We start from the raw sequence: 23,289 nt of genomic DNA on the forward strand, positions 1-23,289 counted from the left end.
AATTATTATAACGAGTTTTTCACGCTACAAAAAAATATTCGACTTAAGAATCACCCTGTATAGGGACCAAATATTCCATGTTCCTATACCCAAATATGGAGTGATGCGTTTCTACAGTAAAACCGTTCTCTATTAAAAAGAAATACTAATTGAAATTTGCTTTTTTTTTTTGTTTGAGACTGACATTATAGAAAACGTCACCACTCACACTGACCACCAAAAGATAAATTAACTTGATACTTACCACGAGAAATTTATAACACTTTTTGGAAATACCAATACGTTTTTTAATTTTAGAAACTAAATACTCGTAAGTTATTAGCGATATGTCGCGTATAAAGTGTGGTCGATAATAATAAAGCACACTGAAGGATTAAGTGTTACTTGTGGTATCTACATTCAAAACCTGGTGCAACCCGTTGATGTTAATTAGTGCTGAAAAATGGGCTGCAAATTTTTAGTATTAGTTTCACACGCATGAAAAATACTGGTTAGAATTGGGCTAAAATGTTTAGATAAATCGATAACAAATCTTCCACAAAAAAAATTCAATAACAAATTAGTAAATTAGTTATATTTCTTCAAATATAAAAATTCGCATCGAAAGGTCTGTGAATTTTTTTAAAATCGATTAAAAGGATAAATTGAATAAAGATACCACACCTTTCATTGCAGATGAGCAAAGCGAATTAAATTTATATCACAAATAAAATCAAACGTTTATTAAAAACAGAAATATCAGCAAGTGAAACAATAAAACAAAAAATAATTTAGTAGGTAAACACAGAAAAAAAGAAGCACTAACTTAACTGGGCATAAAACCGTACCTTGGCGCTGTCCTTCAGATGGGTCATGGCGGGGTCGTTGATCGGTTTACCACTAGCGGCTTTTGTGGCGTGAATGAGGTCGCCCAAGGCACTAGCGACATCTCTCACAGCATTTATCAGCATAACTTGCGACTCGGGATTGTCAGAACCCAAACTGGCTGCTCCCAGTTTAACAACCTCTGCCAATTGAACTGAAACAAATAAAATTTACGGACTTTATTAAATGTAATTAATTTAAGATCATGGTCTCACCAATTGTCGCGACAGAATTCTGAGCGGCGACAGCCAGTTGTTCCTGCGACGAAGCGGCTCCCGCGACCAAAGTCTTTGTGTCCTCCACCAAAGCCTTGGCAGTTTTCAATATGTTTTCTCTATGATCAGCGAAGGATTCCTGTTCGTTTTCGGGATTAAGATTGCCGGCGGTAGCGAACATAATAGTGGTCTCCAGGTCACCGATAATACCTGAGACGGTCGATGCGGCGTTGATACAAGCCTGGGTGCCTCTTGAACCAGACTGTAAAGTGGCCAGAACCCTAGACACTTTCTCCGTGACGTTACGAGAGCAGTCGCCAACTTCCCGTAATATAATATCATCTTTCTGGACCAAGCACTGTCCGCCTGATTGTACTAAATCAACGCAAGCACCACCCAGCTGTTGTACCACTTCTTTTAGTCTGATACCCACTTCTCCATTAGTGGCGGATGCCGCAGCGCCGATGCTGTCGCTGGACAACTGGGCATATTTGTGCGACAAGTCTGCGGATAGAGGTGCGAGTTTCTGGGTGTCTGTGGCGGCCTTGGTGGCCATTTCGCCGGCTATCTTGGCAATGTCCTTGGAACATTCTACCATGCGTGTTTGGTAATCGACGTAACCATCGCTGTCCGATATAATGAGGGAGGCACGATTGTCGGACAATCTAGTCATGGCCCGGGTTAAGTTGTCTACGACTCCGGACACGATTCCGCTTTGAGTCGAGATAGTTTCGAGGCTGTTCACCAAATCTTTCAGTGTGTCTCTAGTGGAGTTGGCACACTCCTCTATGTCCGGGTGAATATTGACGGCCTAAAAACAAAAATTGGATGTGGTCATTAAAAACAAACATTTTCAAAATACCTTTGGATTTCCTCCAGAGTCCTTTGTAGCGTAAATAAATTGCAACGCCGACTCGGTAACCGACTTGGCTTGATCTAGCAACTGTTCTTGCTGTTTAGAATTCATCATGTTGGAAGCGGCTCCTATTGTACTCTGCACTAAAGGTTCGAAGTATTGTACCATCTGATTGATGGCGTGCCCGATATTTTCAGCTTCAAATTTGGCGGCGTGTCTAAGAGGTTCGATGGTATCCAAAAGACCCGCGGCAGATCTTTCAACTTGCTGGCTGTACACCGGCAAAGTCGCCGTACGTTTCGGTTGCAGGGATTGTGACACGGCGTCCATATAGGCACCGTCTAAGGTTCTCAGGTGATTGGTCAGGATTTGAGCAGCACTTTCGCATTCGTTTCTGCCCGGAGCCTCATTGCTGAAACAAAAAATTCATAAATCGTAACTGAAAAGCTTTTTTTTTAACGTTTTCTACATACCGAATGTTGACTACCAGTTGTTTGATGGAATCAGAAACATTTTTCGAGCTGCTCGCGAACTGTTGCCAAGTAGACGGGTCCTTAGGCATTATAATAAGATTCTTGGTCGTGCCAATTACGTTGCAGGAGCTGTCGATGAGTCTGTGACCTGCGTCCACTATAGGCAGTTGAGCTTGTCTAGCCTGAGGAGGTATCTTGGCCGGTATCGTGGCAAATTCACTTGAACTGGCATATACGCACAGGTTATCAACAGCATCTGCAAGGAAAGTTGTAAAGATAGAGGCACAAGTTAAAATTCCTGAGTTGCAAGCAAGGAACAGGAAAAAATTATTTCCAGTTTCAATCATGAAAAATCCAACTTAAGGCTGGTGTTAGAACAAAATTCACTTTTTATGAGAAAAAAAGATGGCCCACACAAATCCTAAAAAAAGTTCAAATAATTTCAACTTTTTTATGGATTTCCTTAATTTCTTTGATGTCTAACCTTTAAATTTCAACTTCTAAGTTCTATTCTTCTCTGTTAGAACCAGTTGAAAAAATATATCCTATTTTCTTGAAACCGTACTGAAATCTTACCTAGCAAAGGCCTCGTGGCTTCTGCACATCTCCTTCTGTTCTCGTCCGAATAATCAGCGTCAAGCGCCTTAATTTCTTTCACTAAGGCGGCAGTCGAGTTTGCAACGGCCTTGGCACTTTGTACGAACTGTCTCTTAGCCACCGGGTTGGTCGTTTTTGAACTGGCGATTCTACAAGAGTTGCACAAAGCACTCGTGTGTTTAGCTATCAAAGTAGCAGCTTCGAGGACCTGTTTCTGTGGGCTTGCGGGGGAGGAGAGTGCAGCGCATCCTTGTTGTATGGCCTGCGAAGCTCTGGCGAATTGCGCCTGATCGACCAAGCCTGGGCGACCGGCAATACTCGAGGGATCCGAGACACCAACCTGTATATATAAAAACGTTGCAAAAAGTAGCAATAGTGCCCTATTATAAACTAACTATAATTATTGATGATGTAATTTTAAGTCGTGGCCAGTTTTTTGGAATTATAGCATGTTTTCCTCAGTGTTTCTTTAAATCAAAAGAGTCAAGTTTATTTAAACTCCGTTTATATGTACTACTGTATGTATGTGTGCACTTGTCAGTGTTTCCCATTATTACCTTTTTAAACTAACCGTATGAAACTTTTTTCAATGTTCAACGCTTCATCTGCGTTATCATCAAAATAACATAATGACTTTAAAGTAACATGTCGCAATATAGTCCAGGCGAATTAGGTTTTTTTTCAAAAACCGGGCCCACCTCGAATTTTATGGGCTTAAAATTAAGTGAAAAATACACAGAATAAAAGCCTAAATTTATGTATTTGTAGAGGTCAAACCTCATATTGTTTATAACAAAAGAAAAAAAAAATAATTGCTCTTTTTTCAGTTTTTGGCTTATATCTCCGAAAATAAGTCTCTAATCGACATGAGGTATACTTATCGATTTTGTTCATGCAGAAATTTGCTACAAGGATAGGCTTTTTTTACATTGCAAAATTAGCGGTAAAAATAAATGTGCAAAATTTTCAGCATTAAATAAAAAGAACGAATTTGATTGAAATTGGCTGCAAATTTCAGATTTTTAAGTTGCAAAATAAAAAAGTTATTACAAAAAAAACAAAAAAAAAGCTAACTTGGCAATTTTGCAATGTAAAAAAATTTTTGCAAGCTTTTCTCATTTCTCAGGAACAAAATTGATAAGTATATGATTAGACTTATTTTCGGAGATATAAGCAAAAAACTGAAAAAAGAGCAATTATTTTTTTCTTTTGTTATAAACAATATGACGCTCGACTTCTACAAATACACAAATTTAGGCTTTTATTCTGTGTATTTTTTACTTAATTTTAAGCCCATAAAATTCGAGATAGGCCCGGTTTTTGAAAAAAAAACTAATTCGCCCGGACTATATTGCGACGTGTTACGTTTTAAAGTTATATGTTATTTTAATGATAATGCAGATGAAAAAAATTTTTCAAGTATTTGTGAAGAATTAATATTTTTTGTATGATTTATTAAATATTAAATTGGTGTGAAGTGAATTTTAATGTTTATACACCTGATGTGATATGACAGCTGGGTGCTAGGCAAGCAAAATACCAATGGTCAATTTTTATTTTGTGAAACAAGCATGTCTGTGCTTCATTTTATTACATTTTTTTTAGTTTATCGGTCTAGGAGAAAGTATTGAATATGGCAATTTTGCGACTTTCTCTGTAAAGTATCAGTTTTTACTGAAATTGAAATAGAATTTTGTATAGAGACTATGCATTATTAACTTTAATTTTATAGTAAAAAGTATTTTGTGAAGTGTTTTGTGTAGTGTACGCATATAACCTTATAAAGTTATATATTTAAGTGTTTAGTAATGACAGGGTGTTTGTGTGTCTTCATTGTTCGTCGAGCGGTGTGCTATGACAATTAAGAAAAAAATATTAAAAAAATTCAGTTTTCATTACGGAATTTGAGAAACCAAACATGTAAAGGTCAAAAGTAGCTTAAAACAAACAATTTTGTTTTGTTCAATGATCAATAAGTACGAAATTTTAAGAGATTAAAAAAATACATATATCATCTTTTGACTTACCAAGTATGCAGTTTGGGCAGACGCCTCGATCAAAGAACAAATTGCATCACTGAAGCTCTTCACGTGCTCGGTGAACTTCTCATGTTCCGATATCTTGGCACTGCTGGTAATACCCGATAAACCTTCGCCGAGGACCTTACTCTTTTCTATAACCGAGTCAAGTGCTTCGTAATAGGAAGATTCATTGATAGGCTCGGTTGGATTTTCCAACAGGTATTGCATCGCTTTAATCTTTCTAATAGCATTGTCACATTCATTTTGTCCGGGTGCAGCTGAAGTGCAAACGTTTACGAGATGATTTATGCTGTCTGTGACAGCTCGGGCGGCTGCCGCTAACTGATTCTTGCCGTTCGGAAGGTGGGGATCGGCAGAGAGAGACTTTGCGGTGGTTAACAGGGCGCTAGAGGTAGTGGAGACACCTTTGAGGGAGTGTACCATCTCTCCACGAACAGTCGTATCCTGAGTTTGTCCCGCCATTTCCATAGAAACCGTGAGCAATTCTTGGAAGGCCGAAGCAAAATCTTTCGATGTTGAGGCAAGTTGTACGGGACTTCGAACAGACTGCACAACGCTAGAGCTGGCCTCGTTTAAGTTTGCAGCCGCTGTATTGAGCTCTTGTTGCAGTTCCCCGTAGCTTTTGTTAGTGTGAGGGAAGTTACCAGACTGGATAGTAGACGTCCACTCAATGATGTTCGTAATAGCAGAATCGACGTCTTTTTGACCAGGTAGGCATCCCATTGTGACGTTAAGTGACGAAGAGATGTCCTTGGCAGCCGAGTGTAGTCCCGGGGTAACCCCAACAGTTTGCAAGCTCTGTCGAGCCTCGTCTAGCAGTTTTGAAGAGTGATCCAAGACACCTCGTCCAGAATGTATTATTCTCCTTTGAACATCGACATTGTCTGTGGTGGCGGCGACAGTCCTTACGGCACCGGTTAAGTTTCTCAAACTTTGAGCGGTATCTCTCGCAGCTTGGGAGGTGTACATCTCGTTTCCTTGAGCGGCAGCACTTAGCAGTTGTGCCACTCCCTGGTTTACGAGCTTGCTGCTGGACGCTAGTTGTTGCGCGCCACGTTCGGGTGTGTCACCCGGTAACGGCCTGAGATTGTGGGCGTTAACAGCCCGTTCGAATTCGTCAAGCTCGTCTTGGAGTTCCGCGATAAGCTGTTGGGCCGCGTCTATGCCTAATCCTTGACAAGCTGGCTTGGCGCGACTTAAGGCATTGCGCAATTCAGTTAGATCCGTGTTGAGTTTGTGGCTAGTTGTGGACAATTGTTCGGTAATAGAGTGATCGTCCAAGGTGGGCAGAACCGATCTTGACGATTGAACAAATTGAGTTGCTGGGTGTAGGAATACCTCAGCAATGTACATAAGTTCAGCTTGAGTATTTGTATCTTCAGGATGCTGGCCGTTGGCTTTAATAGAATCGACGAGAGGTGGAATCGTTTCCGCAAGATCATGAGTATCTTGTGATAAAGCTTCACGGGTTGCTTGGTTTGTATTATGCGGGTGACTGGCATGAGCTGCTGTGATGCATTGCGTAGCCGAAGACACGGCTTTTTTGGCACATACTTGAACTCTGTCTACCAATTTAGCTCTAAGGGCAGGAGTCGTCGCCGCTACCACCGTTACGTCTCTAAGATCCTCTGCGGTCCTTCTAAGTTGATCCTGATAGTTAACGTCGTGAGGATTACTGGCGCATTGTCTGGCGGCCTCTACCATTTTCGCGGTGGCATCAGCTAAAGTTTTAGCAGCAGCCAAGAGACGGCGCTGAATGTCAGAGTCTGGAATTTTTTCAGCTTCGCCTTTAATGCTTTGTATCAGTTGGGCTGTAGCTTGACCTAACCTCCTGGCTTGACGGACCATTTCATTAGCGTCTCCCGAGGCCGCAGACAGCTTATCGGTCGCAGTGTATATTTCCTCAACGCTGTATTCCTGAACAGATTCCTGTGCACGTTCTCGAGAAACTGAAAAAATTACCCAATATTAAAAGAAAAACTAATTAATTTAACGAAATTTACTACCAAGTTTGATGTGATTCAGGAGATCGTTTAGAGTCCTAGACACTTCTGCTGCGGCGGCCTTTAGCTGGCTGTTCAGATCATCGTTAGGGCAGGCATCATTGCATACTGCCACCAAATTTTCAACTGCTTTCGTTACTTCCCTCACAGCAGTCGTCAACTGCTCTTGACATGCTGGCGAATGTAAAGTGGGCGCCACAACTTTTGCACAGGCTACGAGTTGAGAAGTAGCCAAGGCACACTGCGTAGCGGCACCGATAACACGATTTTGTGTCTGTTGATCCTCACAGGTCGAAGCAATGTTCTTGGCTCTCAGAACCAAAGCAGCCGTTGTGTTAGCCACGGCTTTAGCCAAAGACAAGAGCATGTCCTGCAGCTCCTTATTCTCAACCGTATCTTCGCCAATAGTAGCCAACACTTGAGTGCTGGCTTCTCCCACTCTGGACGCTGCATTGAGCAAACTTTGACGAGGCTGCAAGAAATATTTTTGTAAGGAGAATTACAAGTTTATTGTACATCAAACTTACCTCTTTGGATTCTGGTTCTGCAGCTTTAAGCAGGTCACTAAATGCGGTACACAATTTCCTAGTCGCATCAAGTAGTTTCTCGCCCATGTTACTATCGTCCATCAACGCTGCGATCATTTTGACGTCTTTCGTCATTTCGGGCAAATTGCTGCCTATGGTGGTGATCGCAGCACCTACAGCGTTGTGATCAACCTCGTCTTGAGGTCCAGAAGTCAGCGTTACCACCTGGGCGGTGGCAGCGTTCATCGCTGCAATCTGAGAACCCACGTTCTGTTTGCGCGTGTCTAGTGTGACCTGCTTCCATTTCTTTGCCGCCGGGTCCGTCCCAAGTTCGGGGATGTGAGCTTTGCCATCCAAGTTGATCTCGGATTCTTTGATTCTTGTCTGGGTGGCGGATATAGTGGACAAGAGCCCTCTTTGGGGTTCTGATAGAACCGATGTGATTTTTGTTTGGTGCAAATTTGTCGACTGGAAACGAAGCGTATTTGTGAATGTATTTCATATCACAATACGACATGTGAAAGGTGAGTATGTATTTTGCATTGTGTTATCAAAGCAAATCGGTCTTGTCTCTAAGCATTTGTTAATGATGAAATGCAATTCTAAAAAATAACTGGAAGGTGCAAATGAGATGTATATTACAGTTATATTATTTGTACTATAAAAAATTAAAAAGAGAATGATAAAGCTAAAAAATTTTAGCCATATATACAAAAAGTCAAACTATATGTACCTACTCTGCCGACTGATCCATGAAAGAGACATGGAAAAAATATTCTTTATGTAATCAACTGGTTTACGTGTTTATAAAAAATTGAGGTACATCAAATAACTGTCAATAACGCAAGTTACTTCGAAGTTAGGTATGCGTTCATTTATCAACTTAAGAAAATATACTCAAAAGAAAATTAGAAAATATTCTTTAATGTCAGTATCGTACTTTACGATAGATAAAATCCTAACATCTCTGTGTATCTTTACAGATAATTTTAAGTTAATTAGTCGCTGGCATGGCAAAGTGTTAGACACAACCTATAAAAAAAGTTCTTACCGTTGGTGGGGCATGCCCCAAATTTACGGATCCACCTACAGTGGTTTGTTGCGGGCCACTCATAACACCCATGCTAAATGTTTTCTCACCTAACAAATAAAAATCATACAAAAAATAAAACTGCTAATAAAAAAACTTAAAACAACTAAGCAAAATGAAACTAGGTATCTAAAAGTTGAAACACAACTAAATAAACGATCAAGTAATAAAAATAAAAACATTTAACATGTGAAAAAATAAGAAATGACTCTACAGCTTTAGAATTTTTCAGATTTAAACTCACCGTCAGATCCAGCTCTGATCACAGCAGGTTTAGCCAGTGACTCGGTATTGATTTTACCGATTTTACTTGATTCGTGTTGCAAAATGGTGGCTCTAAAATTGACAGAATATTTTTCTCAGTATTTACAATTTTAAGATTTAAGATAATGCACAGTATAATATTAATGATCATAATAATAGTCAAGGAATAGTTTTAAAATATCAACCAGAGAATGGTACACAACCATGTTATACATGCATACCACAAACAGTATTAGAATAAATATTAAAAATTTTATTGAGATTTCACTTTACCGAAAAAATAATTGTGCTTCACAGGATAAAAAGGAAAAGATTATTTGCATAGTTGATATTCTTTGACCAAAATGAAATAAAAACTTGTTCAGAAATGACAGAAAAGTATCATGGTTGAATAATTCATGGGCTCGATGTTTCTCTCGAAATATCAAGAAGTTCAAACTGACAGCATGGCGACATCCATTATTTTTCCAACAATCATTCATCAAACATCTCGTATGAATCAATCAGAACAATTCAAGCTCTAGCAGAAAAAGCAGTTATCCTTTATACTAACAAGATTTTTTTCTAAATCAAAAATAAACTACTGAAGAATTTGACAGTCGGGAAGATGCAATAGAAAATTCAGTGTAAATACAATAAAAAATAATAATAATTAACAAAATAATAACATAAGATAAAACCTTTAAGCTCAACAAACTCAGTAATTTAATTGAAATCAGAATATGCACACCCTAGTATAAAAAATAGTCATACTCCATACGTGCATTGAATTTTTCTAAATCAAAAATAAACTTTTGTTAAACTTGATCTTCATAATAATAATATGTCCATCAGGAGGATAAACCTAAAGAAGCTCTGACAAAATAATATTTCTTTCTGCGAGTTATATTCAATATTAAATAACAATAAAAAAATTGCGAACTTACTTGTGAGGCGCAACGCTCTCCTCAAACATAGTCGATCCTTCATCTCCTTCAATCCCAAAGTGGTCCTTCGCTTGCTTCTTCTTCAGAATGATATCGATATATCCTGCGATGATCTGCTGGATCTGCTCGGCTTCTGTAGTTTGAACTGAATAGTACTGATCCGAATAGTCACCAAAATCAAGGGTGAACGTGTTAGGACTGGCGCCCCAACGCCTTACAGTGGTCAAAGGCCAAGTCTGCAGTATTTCCTTGGTTTTTTCATCTAGACGAAGTACCGAGTCTTTGGTGACGCCAAGCAGACGAGGAACCAGTTTGTTCTTGCCCTTCATCTTTTCCTTTACAAGGAAAAATGTCACACCGTAGGTTGTTAGGGATCTCGCGGTTTTCGTGTACTTCACTTTTGCGTCTAACTCTCCGAGGCCTTGACATTTTTTGTGTTCGTAGAATATTTTCTTTTCTATGCCCTTGATTTTGGTGTACGATTGGGGTAAAAATTCTTTTAAACTGAAATAAGATAGTTTTAAGACATAATTGATTTGAATTTCTAAATAAACTCACTCCAAAAAACCGGGTTTATGCTTGCTTTCTACGTGGTCGCCGAACTGGATCTGACATTGAATTCCTGCAAATTCACACGCTTTGTCTTGTGTAATAGGGTGCGTCCCATTCAAAATGGCATCACGAGCTTGGACGTACAGCAAGTTTAACTGTACGGGGTCTCTGGAATCTATGTTTTGGTCAGAGAAGAAAAACTTTCTTCTTAGAAGCACAGTTTCATTCTCATCAATCCCCTGTTCGCGTAGAGTTTTAGATGGATCTAACCAATTGACTTCATCGTCGGTATGTAATTTTTTACGTAACTGTTCCATTTTCGCGTCCCTTTCACGTTCCTCCTTTTTGCGTTTTAACGTCAATGTTCCGTAATTACGGTTATCTATGTTCTCCTGGTTCTCCAAATCTTCGAGAACCAACGAGTACTCGTCGTGGTTAGTAATACCAAGTTTTGCACAAATCATCACCATTAAGTTGGCTACGATTTGGGAATCGTCCACACGTACAGTTTTTACCGAACCTACAAGGCGATTATTGAAAGTACAGTGTTTCTATGAAAATTTCAATTGCTTACAAAGTGCAATTTGAATACTTACCGTCTAACATTTTAACTCTCAGGTTCCTGGTCTTTTTTCGGTATTCCACAGTATCGCCATTTCGCAGCAGATAGTATTCCAAACTTCTCGCCGGTTCTAACCAAACTCCTGTCTTATTGTCCTCGTCGGTGAGGAAAAGCCCATATTCATTATCTAAAAAGAAATTTACGAACGATCAAAATAATTAAGTTCAAAACGAACAATATGCTTACGTTGTCCACTGGCTTCGGTACATTTTTCCCTAATAATGCGACAGGCATCATAGACAGTTGTTGTAGGATCAAAAACGATAGTTTTTGTAACATTGCCATCCACAATGTTAACTTTGAGAGACAGAGACATTGTTGAGGGCATTTAAATCTGGAAGAGAACGAACCATTAGCATAAAAAATACTCTGATTTCTGCTTTCAGATCAAGTAATTTTTAGAAATTATTTAATACTGCTATGTTCTTATTAGTGATGTTTTTAAAAAGTGCATAGTAATGAGTAAAATTACATTGAAGCAATACAAAAGTACGTTATCAAAAATGTATTTTATAGTGTAATTTACATGTCATGTGATATCTATCGTTTCTCTGTTTGAAATTAGTAATTGGCTCTTTAGTATGAAGTGCATTTAATTTTTTTTTAATCAACATTTAATGTTCGGAAGATAACCATTAGAAGTGATATTGTTTAATATTGTTGATAAAATAAAGATTTTCTGATTAAAAATGCACAAGTACTTAAATGGATTTTGTCAATGTGTAGTAACTGTATATTTAGCAAGATTAAAGATTTATAATATACATGTTACAGTGAATATAAACTGGAATTTGTGTAAATAGAAAAACGTCAAATATTTTCTGTATCAAAAATAAAATGTTTAATCGTAACATATTTTATATAATTTAAAATAGGAATGAAAGACTGGGTTTGTGAGAGCTCAAAATAATTTAGATTTAAAAAATTCAAGAGTTGGTTTATTTCACTATAACCAATCAGATTTTGAGTTTCTCAAAAGTTAATTTAATTTGGTGCTGCAGGCATCAATTACTTTCATTATGTAATGAGTTTAATTATATCATATCAATACGTATTCAAATACGTCCAGATTAATAAAGTAAAAACTGAAGTCAGTCTATTATGTGTTTTGAATAAGTCAAAACGCTGTACACGTACGTAGAACAAGTAGGTTCAAACACAATTTACCTAGAAATTTCTATGATGGAATAAATTACCACTACGCACACAAATTTTAGGTTATAGGGTTGAAACTACCCCTCAGAATCCTGGGAAAACGCCCGGAATGACGTAAAAATACCGGTGCGTTTCATAGTCCCAGACACAATTAACAAAAATTCAATCAATCGGAATACACAAGTTAAGAAATAAGTCAATAAACCGCTAGGAAACGAACATGTCGCATAATTGAATCATACGCGAAAGGGAGAATGGGGGTGCCTCCAAGAAAGTGGGGATGCTGCGTTGCTAGGTGACCAAATCGGTCAAACGGCCGACTCTCCGGCGTCATGTTCAGTGGCTGCGCCATATATATAGGGTGGATGATAATTTCCTTTCACGCTGTTATTGTCTTATCTCTAAATGCCAAGATAATATGTAAAATAATTAAAGCTTGTATATTACAAATAGAAAATACAGACTGCAAGTATTAATCTCAAGAATCGCTTCTCCATCCAAGGTCACCAAAAACGACTGAATGACATCAAAGTGACAACAACAGAATAAAACTGCTGATTTACATTATGCTTTACCAAAAAAAAAACATCATCCAATCATCCATGAAAGCTTGAGTAAGTAAAATTGTTTTAAAACATTAATTTTATTGAAAATATGAAGCAGAGTAAATCGCTTTGAAATAAATACCTATTTGTAAATTTACAACTATGTAATTTTCGTTTTGTAAAACATTAACGAAATGCCGAAATTCATTTCTCTAGCTTTGTCGAAATTAAGAAGAAATTAAAAAGTTAATTTAAACCACCTTTTGGATACATGTGTATCTCGTCAGGGATACCTACAATGTCATATTTTTAACACTAGATTCACGATTCAGTGGTCACTTTTGTTACTTAATTTAAAACACCCTATGCTTGACGCAACTAGTCGACATTTTCCCCTTATTGTATATCTATTACAACGATCCACCAATTCTGTATTTTTCATAAGAATCGCGAATATGTGGGTTCGCCCCGTTAACAATTATTTTAATCGTTCTCAAACAGCAACGAATGGGCTTTAATGGTCACATTTACATTCCTAAAGGTCCCATTTACATCTTTTATCACATTTATATTCATAACTGCACGTTCTGACGCGTCTCAATTCGGCTTAATTAAATATTTAGGCCATATAATTTTTACCAGCAGCCATACCACATTCACTCATTAGAATTTCTCATATTTCAAAATTAAAAGTTTCCCCTCATAATATTTGAATGTAAAGTAGTTATATGAACAATTAACAAGAATAACACGATATTATTGAATAACTGAAGCGGATCAGTTATTTCAAAGCCTTGGGACCAACATTGTGTTTATTAAAATGTAGTTTAACTGTACGAAATTCATGTAAAAACCAAACAGTTGCCCTACAATTACCCTATATATACGATATTTCAGCATCAATACGATCTCGAGAGGGCTTTTAAACATTAATCGATATTCCCAAACACGTGCTCGACGCACTGGAATTAGGTCTGCCGTGGCTCAGTTTGCGAATATAACCGGTGCGGCGTCTATATACTTTTATACACACTGTGTACTTTATTATACGTCACAATACCCGCCGGGGTGTGGGTCCTTATTACAATTATAGTGGCCAATATTTTCAAATTATTACATCACAAAACGTCATAAAAGTTACACGTTCAGTTCAGCTTTTAACTATACCTAATTTCTATAAATAAATTTTAGTTAATAAACAAACATTTTATCCATGGATCACCGTCAACTACTATGGCAATTCAATTGTTTGTCATTGTTTGCTAATTCATGTCAAACGCGATTATGTTTGAAAGCTGGCGAGAGTTAATTCGATTAAGATGAGCTTGCACAGGTGGCGTCAATCTAAATGTCCATGGACTGGGACAAGAGTGCTATGTCACCCATTAAATTAATTAATTTCGCTTCATCAAAATTTAAAAAACCTATGGTGGTAATAAAACAAACTGATATTAAAGGTTACTTAGTAGATCTATGAGCTCAATCTAGACAGTTTGATGGTTCATATATTCTTACGTTTGACTAAAACTAACAAACTATTTTCTACTATAGTGTCACAATTCTACGTAATTGATTAACTATTAATAAGATGATTCATTATCATTATCACAGAAACCACAATAACCCTAGACTATAAGTACCATAGAACCATAAACCATAGAATTTATACGCAACCATGGTCAAGAATGGTATAGCTAGAGTTGTCAACTGTCCTGAATTTGAGCTAATTTTTCTTTAATTGTCCTGCGTTCCTGCAGAAGTCAATTTTACAGCTTTGTATATTTTCTCAAAATAAACAACATTTTTCAACAATCCGACTATTGCGTTCAGTAAAAAAGTAATCACAAATGTATAATAAAAAATTACTAAAAATATATAGTTTTGCTTGTTTTCTAAGACAAATAAGAATGTCCGTAATTTTTTACCTTTGTTCTGAATTCTTAGCTGCTTCGTCCTCAAAATAAAAAAAAACCACTAAACACGAAACGTAAATGAAACGTTGCAAATGAGATATTTTACTAAACATTTGAAACATTAACTAGAAACGTTTCTGTTTCATTACAGAAATGTAGCACTTGAAAACTTATTTAGTGAAACATAGCCGAAACGTTACAATTGAAGAGAATCTGAACCATTACTCGAAACATTCCCTTTCGATCTCGGAAACATAACGGACGAACAACCCTTTGCTATTTTTGCTTATCTTATAGAACATTCGGCATTAGTTAAATTTTGCTCTCAATCCCCAATCCTTCTCAAGCGTTAGTTCATTTGCCTTTATTATATAAAGACATAATTAGAAAAAAAATGTGGTAGCAAATTTATAACACAAGTCTAGAAAAAATGTATGTTCGTGACTTGCGTAGACTGCGCGTAACAGCCCGAGTTTATTCGTTTCCCGTGTGTCGTTTCAATTCGTATTATGTTAGGTTAGGTTTGCGGTTTGTCAGTTTGCTTGGTTTCGTTATTCATCTTTACTTTGACGCTATTTTATGTGATAATTTGTAGTGTGTGTAGTTGTGGTTATCGTAAGGTGCATATAAAATAATGAATATTGATGCAAAATGTTTAAAACGATATGTGTAAAGAGATTTCCAATTTTGCGTCACTTCTACCTAAATATAGTTATACCCACTACTATTACAGACAAGAGGACAAGGGACAAGAACTAAGAAAATGGAACAACAACTATACGTTTCGATATAATTTGAAGAGCAACTACTTAGTCAGTGAGAACTATTTGAAATATGGATGAATCAAGTGAAATAGACGTCATTTATTTTATATTTTGTACAAAGGTTTATATTTGTTTATGTGTATAGGCATGCTTAAATAAAAGAGTTTAGGTATATCTACAGATATTTACTTTGTCAAGATATCATTTTGTATCCTTATTTCTGCTGTATAATTTATTATTATTAAAATGATATATGTAAAATTGACCATGCGTAGAAGAAATTATAACTTTATATTATTTTTCAGTAATGTTATTTGTTTTTCATGTACCTACCATTTTGAGATTCATAATCATAACTAACTTTTTCTAATTATCAGTTCGTCATTGTTACCATATTCATGAAGGTCTCAACATTAGAAAATTTCCATTTCAGAAGCGTATTTGAACTGTATAAAATGTGTAGTTTTTTTTTAATGCTTCTGATATTGTTTTGTGATATTTTTATTTGTACGATGAATGGCAAAATTCATAATCCATATTAGAAACTTTTTTCAGTGGCTTCTCAAAAAGAAAGAAATTCTTAGTAAAAGTTGCCGCATCCCCAAACTAGAAGAGCATATTTATTTTTTTTAATATACAATGTAACTTTTTTTAGTTCGAATTAAGTCATTCACAATACAAATAAAAATATCACAAAGGAGCATTAGAGATATTTAAAAAAATACTCACACTATTTATACTATTTCAAAAACGCTTTTGAAATGAAAATGATCTAAAGTTGAGAGCATTATGAGAACAATATGGTAATAAAATTTTTATGTTACTCAAACATTTCTGAATATATACTGAAACGTAAAACAAAAATATCGAGGGCATAAATGGAACATAAAAAGAATGTTACTGAAACCAATTTTTTGAAACGTTTCATTGGAAACGTATTTTGGGGAGGACATCTTGGGCTTCTAGAACGTTACCAGAACGTTGCATGGATTTTTTATGAAACGTTTCAAGAAAAATGGAAACGTTTCTGAAACATGTCAGTAACTGAAAAATGTTTAGTGGGAAGTTAAAGTTGTCAACTCTAGATCTAGCTCATACTGAAGAGTATTACAAAGCTCAAATATGAACAATCACCGCAAAACATTTAACATTTTTGCAATCACCAATTTATGGTGGTTTCAACTATTGGAATTTTCCTTAGTCTGACTCTGTGCGCTCTTTAAAAGGCTGTGATCTCACGGACTTAAAAATGTCTGTAGGTCGATTAAAAGTATGTACGTGATTCGTTCAGCGTTATTTTCTTCAGTGCGCTTGACCTGCTCCGTCGCCGTTGAGGTCAATTTCTTTAAATAAAAATTGCAATAGACAGGAGCAAGTATATGATCAAGTAATACAATTTTATACGGTTACCTACGTGTAAGTCCCGCTTTTACAAACGTTACTAACGTCCTTCAACCAATTCAACATTATGTAAAAGAGTTTATAAATAAAGTTATTTATGATTTGTACTCGAGTATATGCTATTGCTGAATATTTAGCGAAAGATACAAACCTTGTTAGATAAGAAGTGATATAACTGTGTGCTAACCTACATAAAATAAGTGTATAATTTGCGATTTCACTCAAAAAAGTTACGTAGACGATAGTCTGAGTTTGACATTAGGTACCTCGAGATCTTTCTGTAGCTTACTTGAAGATGTACAAGATGAAGAAGATAAATATACAGAGTTTGTTTAAATGAAAGAATAAAAATGCTGTCAGATAATCACGAGGCCAAAATATTTAGTTTACGAGTTACAGGGTATTTAAATTGATATTAAATACGAGGTTTGGTTATGACTAGACATCGGAAACTTTGTGGCCACAATCAATTAAATAAACAGTAGCAATCTGTATTATGCTAGTAAGAGACAATAGCAGAAATAGGCTAAATCTGTTGTCAAGCCGTGTACCGCTCTAAGTTGACAATACACAATGCCACTGACTGCTACAAAAATACGTGCCATACACTCGACCAAGCAAAGCGTCAAAGTCAATCACACACACACAAACGACCATGCACTGCCAACGTCCCTCAGCAAAAAATCTGAATTGTTTACCGGCTTGCCAGGCGACAGGGCAGGCTAGATACCTATCGAATAAATTGATCGATGCGAAGCTTCACATCAGAGGCAGACATGTACATGTTATTGTACAATGACGAGGATAGTGAGATTACTAAAATCTGAAGTAGTTGATTGTGTCACTTTTTGTTTGAATAAAATTACATAACAAAGAACCCCTACAGCCAACCCCGTACCACATTGCAGCCGCCCTAACATTTCTGATTTCTAGTTATGACAATAGCAGCGGAGCTATACATTAGATTGAAATTTAACTTAATGAGATTCTTCAGAATAGGAACATAGTCATAACAAATTATGGTGATGAAATCGATATTAGAACTTTAAAAATAGGGTTAATTAACATTTTGTGCTCAGTTTAACTTTAGTCTTTATCCCCAACATATTTAATATAAAGAGAAAATTTCAATGTATTTTAATTTTTTTTTAAACTTGGTTATTCCCAACAATATTATTCAAAATGTTTTATGAAGTCATGTACTGTCGATACTTTGATGCATGCGTTATAAAACATTAATTTAAAATGGTTTGATTTTGATTAGATTATCCAGTATGTCAGTTATATCACAAAATGAACTCTACTATTCAGTGGCGTACACAACAGTGATGGAGAAGGAGTCCCCCCTCCACCTTTTTTACTGAAGTCTTTCTTATGTGAAATTTAATAAATATTTTACCTGTAATTTCGATCCACCGAATCCCCCACTTTGTGAGGTCTGTTAAGGCACTGTTTATACGTTTGTTTCTCATCACATACTTCTGTGGTTTTTATGCAGTCATACTGCAGTGTTGCGGAATTTTTGAAGTGAATGCCCCATTGCAGCAGCTAGACTAAACTACATTCCTTAAATAAATTTTTATGGTCTTATCAGCACCGAAGATAAATATCTCATCGTTATGGCTATGGCTGACGCACGCACATGGGCATATCCTGTTCTCGATATAAAGTTCCGAAAAAAGAAAAAAAGCACCAAGCCGACCGAGAAACTAGAGAGTTTAATGTGGTATGCAAATGCATCATCTGTTTTATTTGTCGTGTCTTTTTAGATAATATTTACGTCTCCTCAGGCTTTCTCTTTTATATGATATTGGGTTTTGACATAAATGGGATTGTGATATCTTGTTTGCCTTCCTCCGATAGTAGGTATTTATTTTTTTAAGTAAACAAATCTACATTGATTTCATATGGCGTATTTTGTAATCGCGTAAAATATGACTGTATTAAAAGATTTCTGACTCTGATCCAGGGCCGTCAGGTAGGGCATTGCCCTTACTGACAAAGTCCCTGCCCTGTTTGGTTTGTGTTTGTTCTGCTTGAAGTTCCCACCTAGTCTTAACTATCTTTTGATTTCTATGTTCGGAAATAAAAAAGTAAAGTAACAGTAATGAAGATACGGATGTTCTTCTCCTGATTGAATACCAATCCCGAATTAAAAGTTATTACTTCCGCCAAATGCTATGACTAATTCCTTTAAGTGGTATGACTAGCTCCAGTAAAATGTATACTCAGCACATTCTATACCTACCTATATAGTTGGGAATGACTAAATTTGTTTTATTTGTTCACTGGTGCGTACGTTTGAAAATGGGGACAGACATCAGACATTTGTTGTGGTATTATTTAAATTGTTATAGACACAACACAACAACAAGATGATGAAACATACTTAATGATTAAAAAAAGATACAAAATGAGCCTGAAAATAAGATTCTATCTCAACAAAGTTCTTGTATGATCTGGCCGTGTTCTATATTTAAATTTAAAATGGTTTAGTTTTGTGAAGACAATATTGACGATTCGACACAGACAGTCCAGTTCTAATTATAACATTACATAAAAACAAAATTACTTTGCAGTTTTGTGAGAATATTAAATGAAACCTTCATCCTATGTTTTGCAGATATTTATTGTACTCGTGTACGTTACAAGAAATTGTGGCAAGTTTATTATTTCGCTAAAAATAGGGATTCAATTATTTGCAGATGCACGTGATTGTTTTGACCTAATTGTAAATGAACTCCTCAATATTTACTCCATTCACAGTATTAATATTAGAAGAGATATATTTTAAATTTAATAAAATATTAGTATAGATTGGCGCCCAATCAAAAAGAACTAAAATTTTTTGCATCATTGTCTAAACATTTCTATCCAATTCCGTATACACTACCGATTTCAATAAATATTTTACCAAATCTATTAAAGATTTCTCGACATATTACGTCTAAGCGATCACCATCCCCGAAACAAATATTCTGGAAATTCTAAGGGATCGCCCTGGTCTATTGTAATGCGTCATTAGTGACGTTTAGAAGTAGTAGAGTCAAATTTCCGTAAAAGTCTCATGTTTCACTGCTTACTGGCATTAATGTCCTTGGAATTTCGGATCAAACAAAAGGAAATCCAAACAAAAAATAGTACATTTCTCCTAATGGTGATGTCAAAAATGATATATTCTTGAAAGCTGAACAACTAATTGAGTAAAATTACTTAGCGTAGAAACAAGAAACTAAAAACAATGTGACTTTAGCTCGTAGCAAAACTTTTTTATATTAAACTGGGCAGATGACGTTCAAATTTGTCTCATTTCGAAAAAAAAATGACTACTCAACATTTCAATGCACAAAAATAATATAATTTTAGAGCGAAATTATAAGCTATTATAACCTATAACATATACAGGGATCTAACAATAGTTCCAGTTACGTTAAAAAATTAATTAAAAAATAATTGCAATAACAAAATAGAAGCTGACAACTCAACACCACAACACAGACTACTTACGATATGTTATAAGGCGTGATCCTACTGCGGACCGACTTGGAATATGCGAAACTAAATTTAAAAAAGTATGGACAAGGGGACATGTTAGGTTAGGGCTATACAAGGGTTGATTGTAACGAAAAGTAAACCGTGCACCCCGATGTTCACATCTAGAATGACGCAACTTGTAGTTTCACCAGACTATCTCTATTTTCACAACCCCTAACACACCATAACAACCCCAATACGTCGCTATTGGTGGTTGCGGGTGGTGGGGAAAAATCCCGGGAGTGGGGATTGACGGAGTCGTTCTATTGGTGGCGCCAAACTGGCGCGACAGTTAAATGTTTCTGCAAACTATACATTACTCCGGGATAGCTTTAATTCGATTTAAAGAAGAAAAAGTACACTGCCATGCTGAAATCGAGAAAAATAACTGGGATTTTACTGCGCCTGTGGTTTTTTAGTGTTGCAGTTTTTAAAGGATAATGCATGCAAATCATTGACGAAGAAAGTAAGTTTTTACGTTTGTTACATTACGTTAAAGTCTGGTGTTCAAAAGAAACATAAAACCCTTGGCTTTGCAATGAAAGCTTTGAAAACTTTTGAAGAAAAAAATTATTCCGAAATCTTATGATGGAAACGAAAACCCTTATCAATTTTTTTGAAGTATTTAATTTGAAAAGATAATATTACACTCCTACTCTTACATTAGATTAATTAATTAATTAACATTATAATGAATGCATTTCAGCATCATGTGATATATAAAAGAATAATAATTTCATCTACACATGTGATTTCTTCCAGTTTTGATTTCATACCAATTATCTTTTCTGCTCAAACGTATGTAAATAAATTTACTTGCCCCATTATATCCTTTTTTTAATCCTCAATCAGACGAGTCAAGTTCAAGTTCGACTATTAACGTGATGATAGTCGAACGGTCTAGACTTGATGAATAAGTCTAAATATAAGAATCAGACACAAAAGAGGCATCCCAATTTGTGACGAATTCGAATACCTAATGAAAATTGTTAATAATTACTCTGGAACTGGAAGAAAAAAAAAACGAGTGTACAGTATCATATACCGTCGAATTTGTGCTAAATATATGCGACTGACAGATGGTTTAGCCACTAAAAAAAAATAGTTGTTTATAAGAATCTTAACTTGTACCATAATGATACTTTATTCTTATCTAAAATTGCTAAGAAAATATTTTGCGAAAACATTCATTTCGATTTCTTCGTATTCCTATACAAGGTGAGTCATTAATAATGGTACACGGCTTAATGGCATATTGTTAACGTCAAAATATAGTGATTGAGCCAAACATGCCTTAATCAATTATTGCTCCATTTCGTTCGTTTTTTCGTTCGTATATTTTAAGTATGTATGGACCGATTGTTTTGAAAATTTGTAGTTTTACGTTTTTTGAGGAGGCAAATACGAATATGCAAACAGTGTTGGGGTCACGTCTAGAGGGCGCTAGTTATACTGTCCTACCAATGTAAAAATCTGTCTAACTTTTTGTATTTTACAATTTTGAATTTTCTAACTACAAATTATAGAACTACGTTCAGTTCTAAATAAAAAAAAGATACCTGAATTAAGAATTAACACAAACATTACAGCAATTAAAGATTTTATTATGCATATCTTAACAAATTATTAACTACCAGCAACTTCAGTGCACTTTATCTTTTTATTAGGATATTCTCTTCTCTAAAAACTAACGACAAGGAAAAAACTACTTCTTAATCAAATTGAGTAGAAAACATTATAGTATTGTAGTGACAGTTGTCAATTTATTGTGTCCATGCCTACTACTTTGGAAAAAATAATTGATTAAGGCATGTTTGGCTCAATCGCTATATTTTGACGTTAACAATTTGCCATCAAGCTGTGTACCATTATTAATGACTCACCCTGTATACATTAGGTATACAGGGTGTCCCACCAGGAACTGCGTCGATCGATATCTAGGAAAGTACTTCTCCGAAAAATTTGAAAAATTTTCAACATGGCAATGTCCCTATGGTGAACACAACCAAAATATCTAGAACTCCCCGGCAGTTCCGGTTATATCGAAAGTCGACACCAACTTCGTTATTTTAAATGGGACACTCTATATATTATTACATTTTCGGATTCTACGTGAAATTTTAAGGTCACTTTATTAAATATTCCCTATACCAAGCAGTTATAGATTTTGAGATATTAATTTTTAAAGAAAAAATTTGACAGATGCAAGGGTTCGCGGAGATGCTAGTAACTCTTTTTAGGAGCGTGATGTCAAGTGGATTTTTGGTACCTATTTTGATAACTTCAAACAGCTATAACTTAAATAGAACACCCTGTCGTATGCAGATTGAAATTTCCTTTCAAGCCATATAATCATTGTTAGGGTTGCCTTACTACTACTTTTGGAGATGTTTACAATTTTTTGTTTTTGGAACACTTTTTCTCGTATCAGACCTGTTGTCAAATTGGCCATGACCAGAAACACTCCAAAACAATTAAAATAACTTGACATTTGTCAAGTTAGTTGTCAAATTATTGTTATGTCTGTAATAGTTTTTGCTGAAAATTTAAATGAAAATGTCTGGGGATCGATATTTATGAAGATTAAGTATTTTAATTTGTTTGTTATTTATGGAAAAAGCAGCAGATTCTCTACATGTTCTTGAAATTACTTTGTCTCATTTTCCATAATTAACAAACAAATTTAAATAATTCTCATTAGTATAATTTAAACGATCCTCAGGCATTTTTATTTAAATTTTCGGTAAAAACTATTCCGACACAATTTGACAACTAACTTGACAAATGTCATGTTATTTCAATTGTTTTTAGAGTGTTTCTGGTCATGGCCAATTTGACAGCAGGTCTGATACGAGAAAAAGTGCCCAAGAAATAGAAAATTGTAAATATCTCTAAAAGTAGTAACGGCAATCCTAATAATGATTATATGGCTTGAAAGGTTTCAAT

General features: G+C 35.7%; 1 protein-coding gene across 5 annotated transcripts in view; it reads right to left on the reverse strand.

The window, feature by feature from the left end:
• Positions 1-23,289, reverse strand: part of LOC108915405 (talin-2) — a 53,861-nt gene that overhangs the window by 13,262 nt on the left and 17,310 nt on the right. For all 5 annotated transcript variants that reach the window (XR_001964720.1, XM_018721425.1, XM_018721426.1 and 2 more), the window contains exons 2-15: positions 11,218-11,365; positions 11,006-11,158; positions 10,416-10,929; positions 9,858-10,361; positions 8,912-9,003; positions 8,629-8,717; positions 7,578-8,045; positions 7,054-7,522; positions 5,033-6,996; positions 2,985-3,345; positions 2,409-2,664; positions 1,942-2,347; positions 1,080-1,890; positions 828-1,018 (exon numbers count right to left, since the gene is read on the reverse strand). Coding sequence is in view for 4 of the 5 variants with exons in the window: in XM_018721425.1 (XP_018576941.1) it covers positions 828-1,018; positions 1,080-1,890; positions 1,942-2,347; positions 2,409-2,664; positions 2,985-3,345; positions 5,033-6,996; positions 7,054-7,522; positions 7,578-8,045; positions 8,629-8,717; positions 8,912-9,003; positions 9,858-10,361; positions 10,416-10,929; positions 11,006-11,158; positions 11,218-11,359 (6,420 nt within the window). In the remaining variant the exon portion in view is untranslated. The remainder of the gene's footprint in view (positions 1-827; positions 1,019-1,079; positions 1,891-1,941; positions 2,348-2,408; positions 2,665-2,984; positions 3,346-5,032; positions 6,997-7,053; positions 7,523-7,577; positions 8,046-8,628; positions 8,718-8,911; positions 9,004-9,857; positions 10,362-10,415; positions 10,930-11,005; positions 11,159-11,217; positions 11,366-23,289) is intronic.

The sequence above is a fragment of the Anoplophora glabripennis genome, unplaced genomic scaffold (genome assembly GCF_000390285.2).
Source record: "Anoplophora glabripennis isolate ALB-LARVAE unplaced genomic scaffold, Agla_2.0 scaffold722, whole genome shotgun sequence".
NCBI classification, from domain to species: Eukaryota; Metazoa; Arthropoda; class Insecta; order Coleoptera; family Cerambycidae; genus Anoplophora; species Anoplophora glabripennis.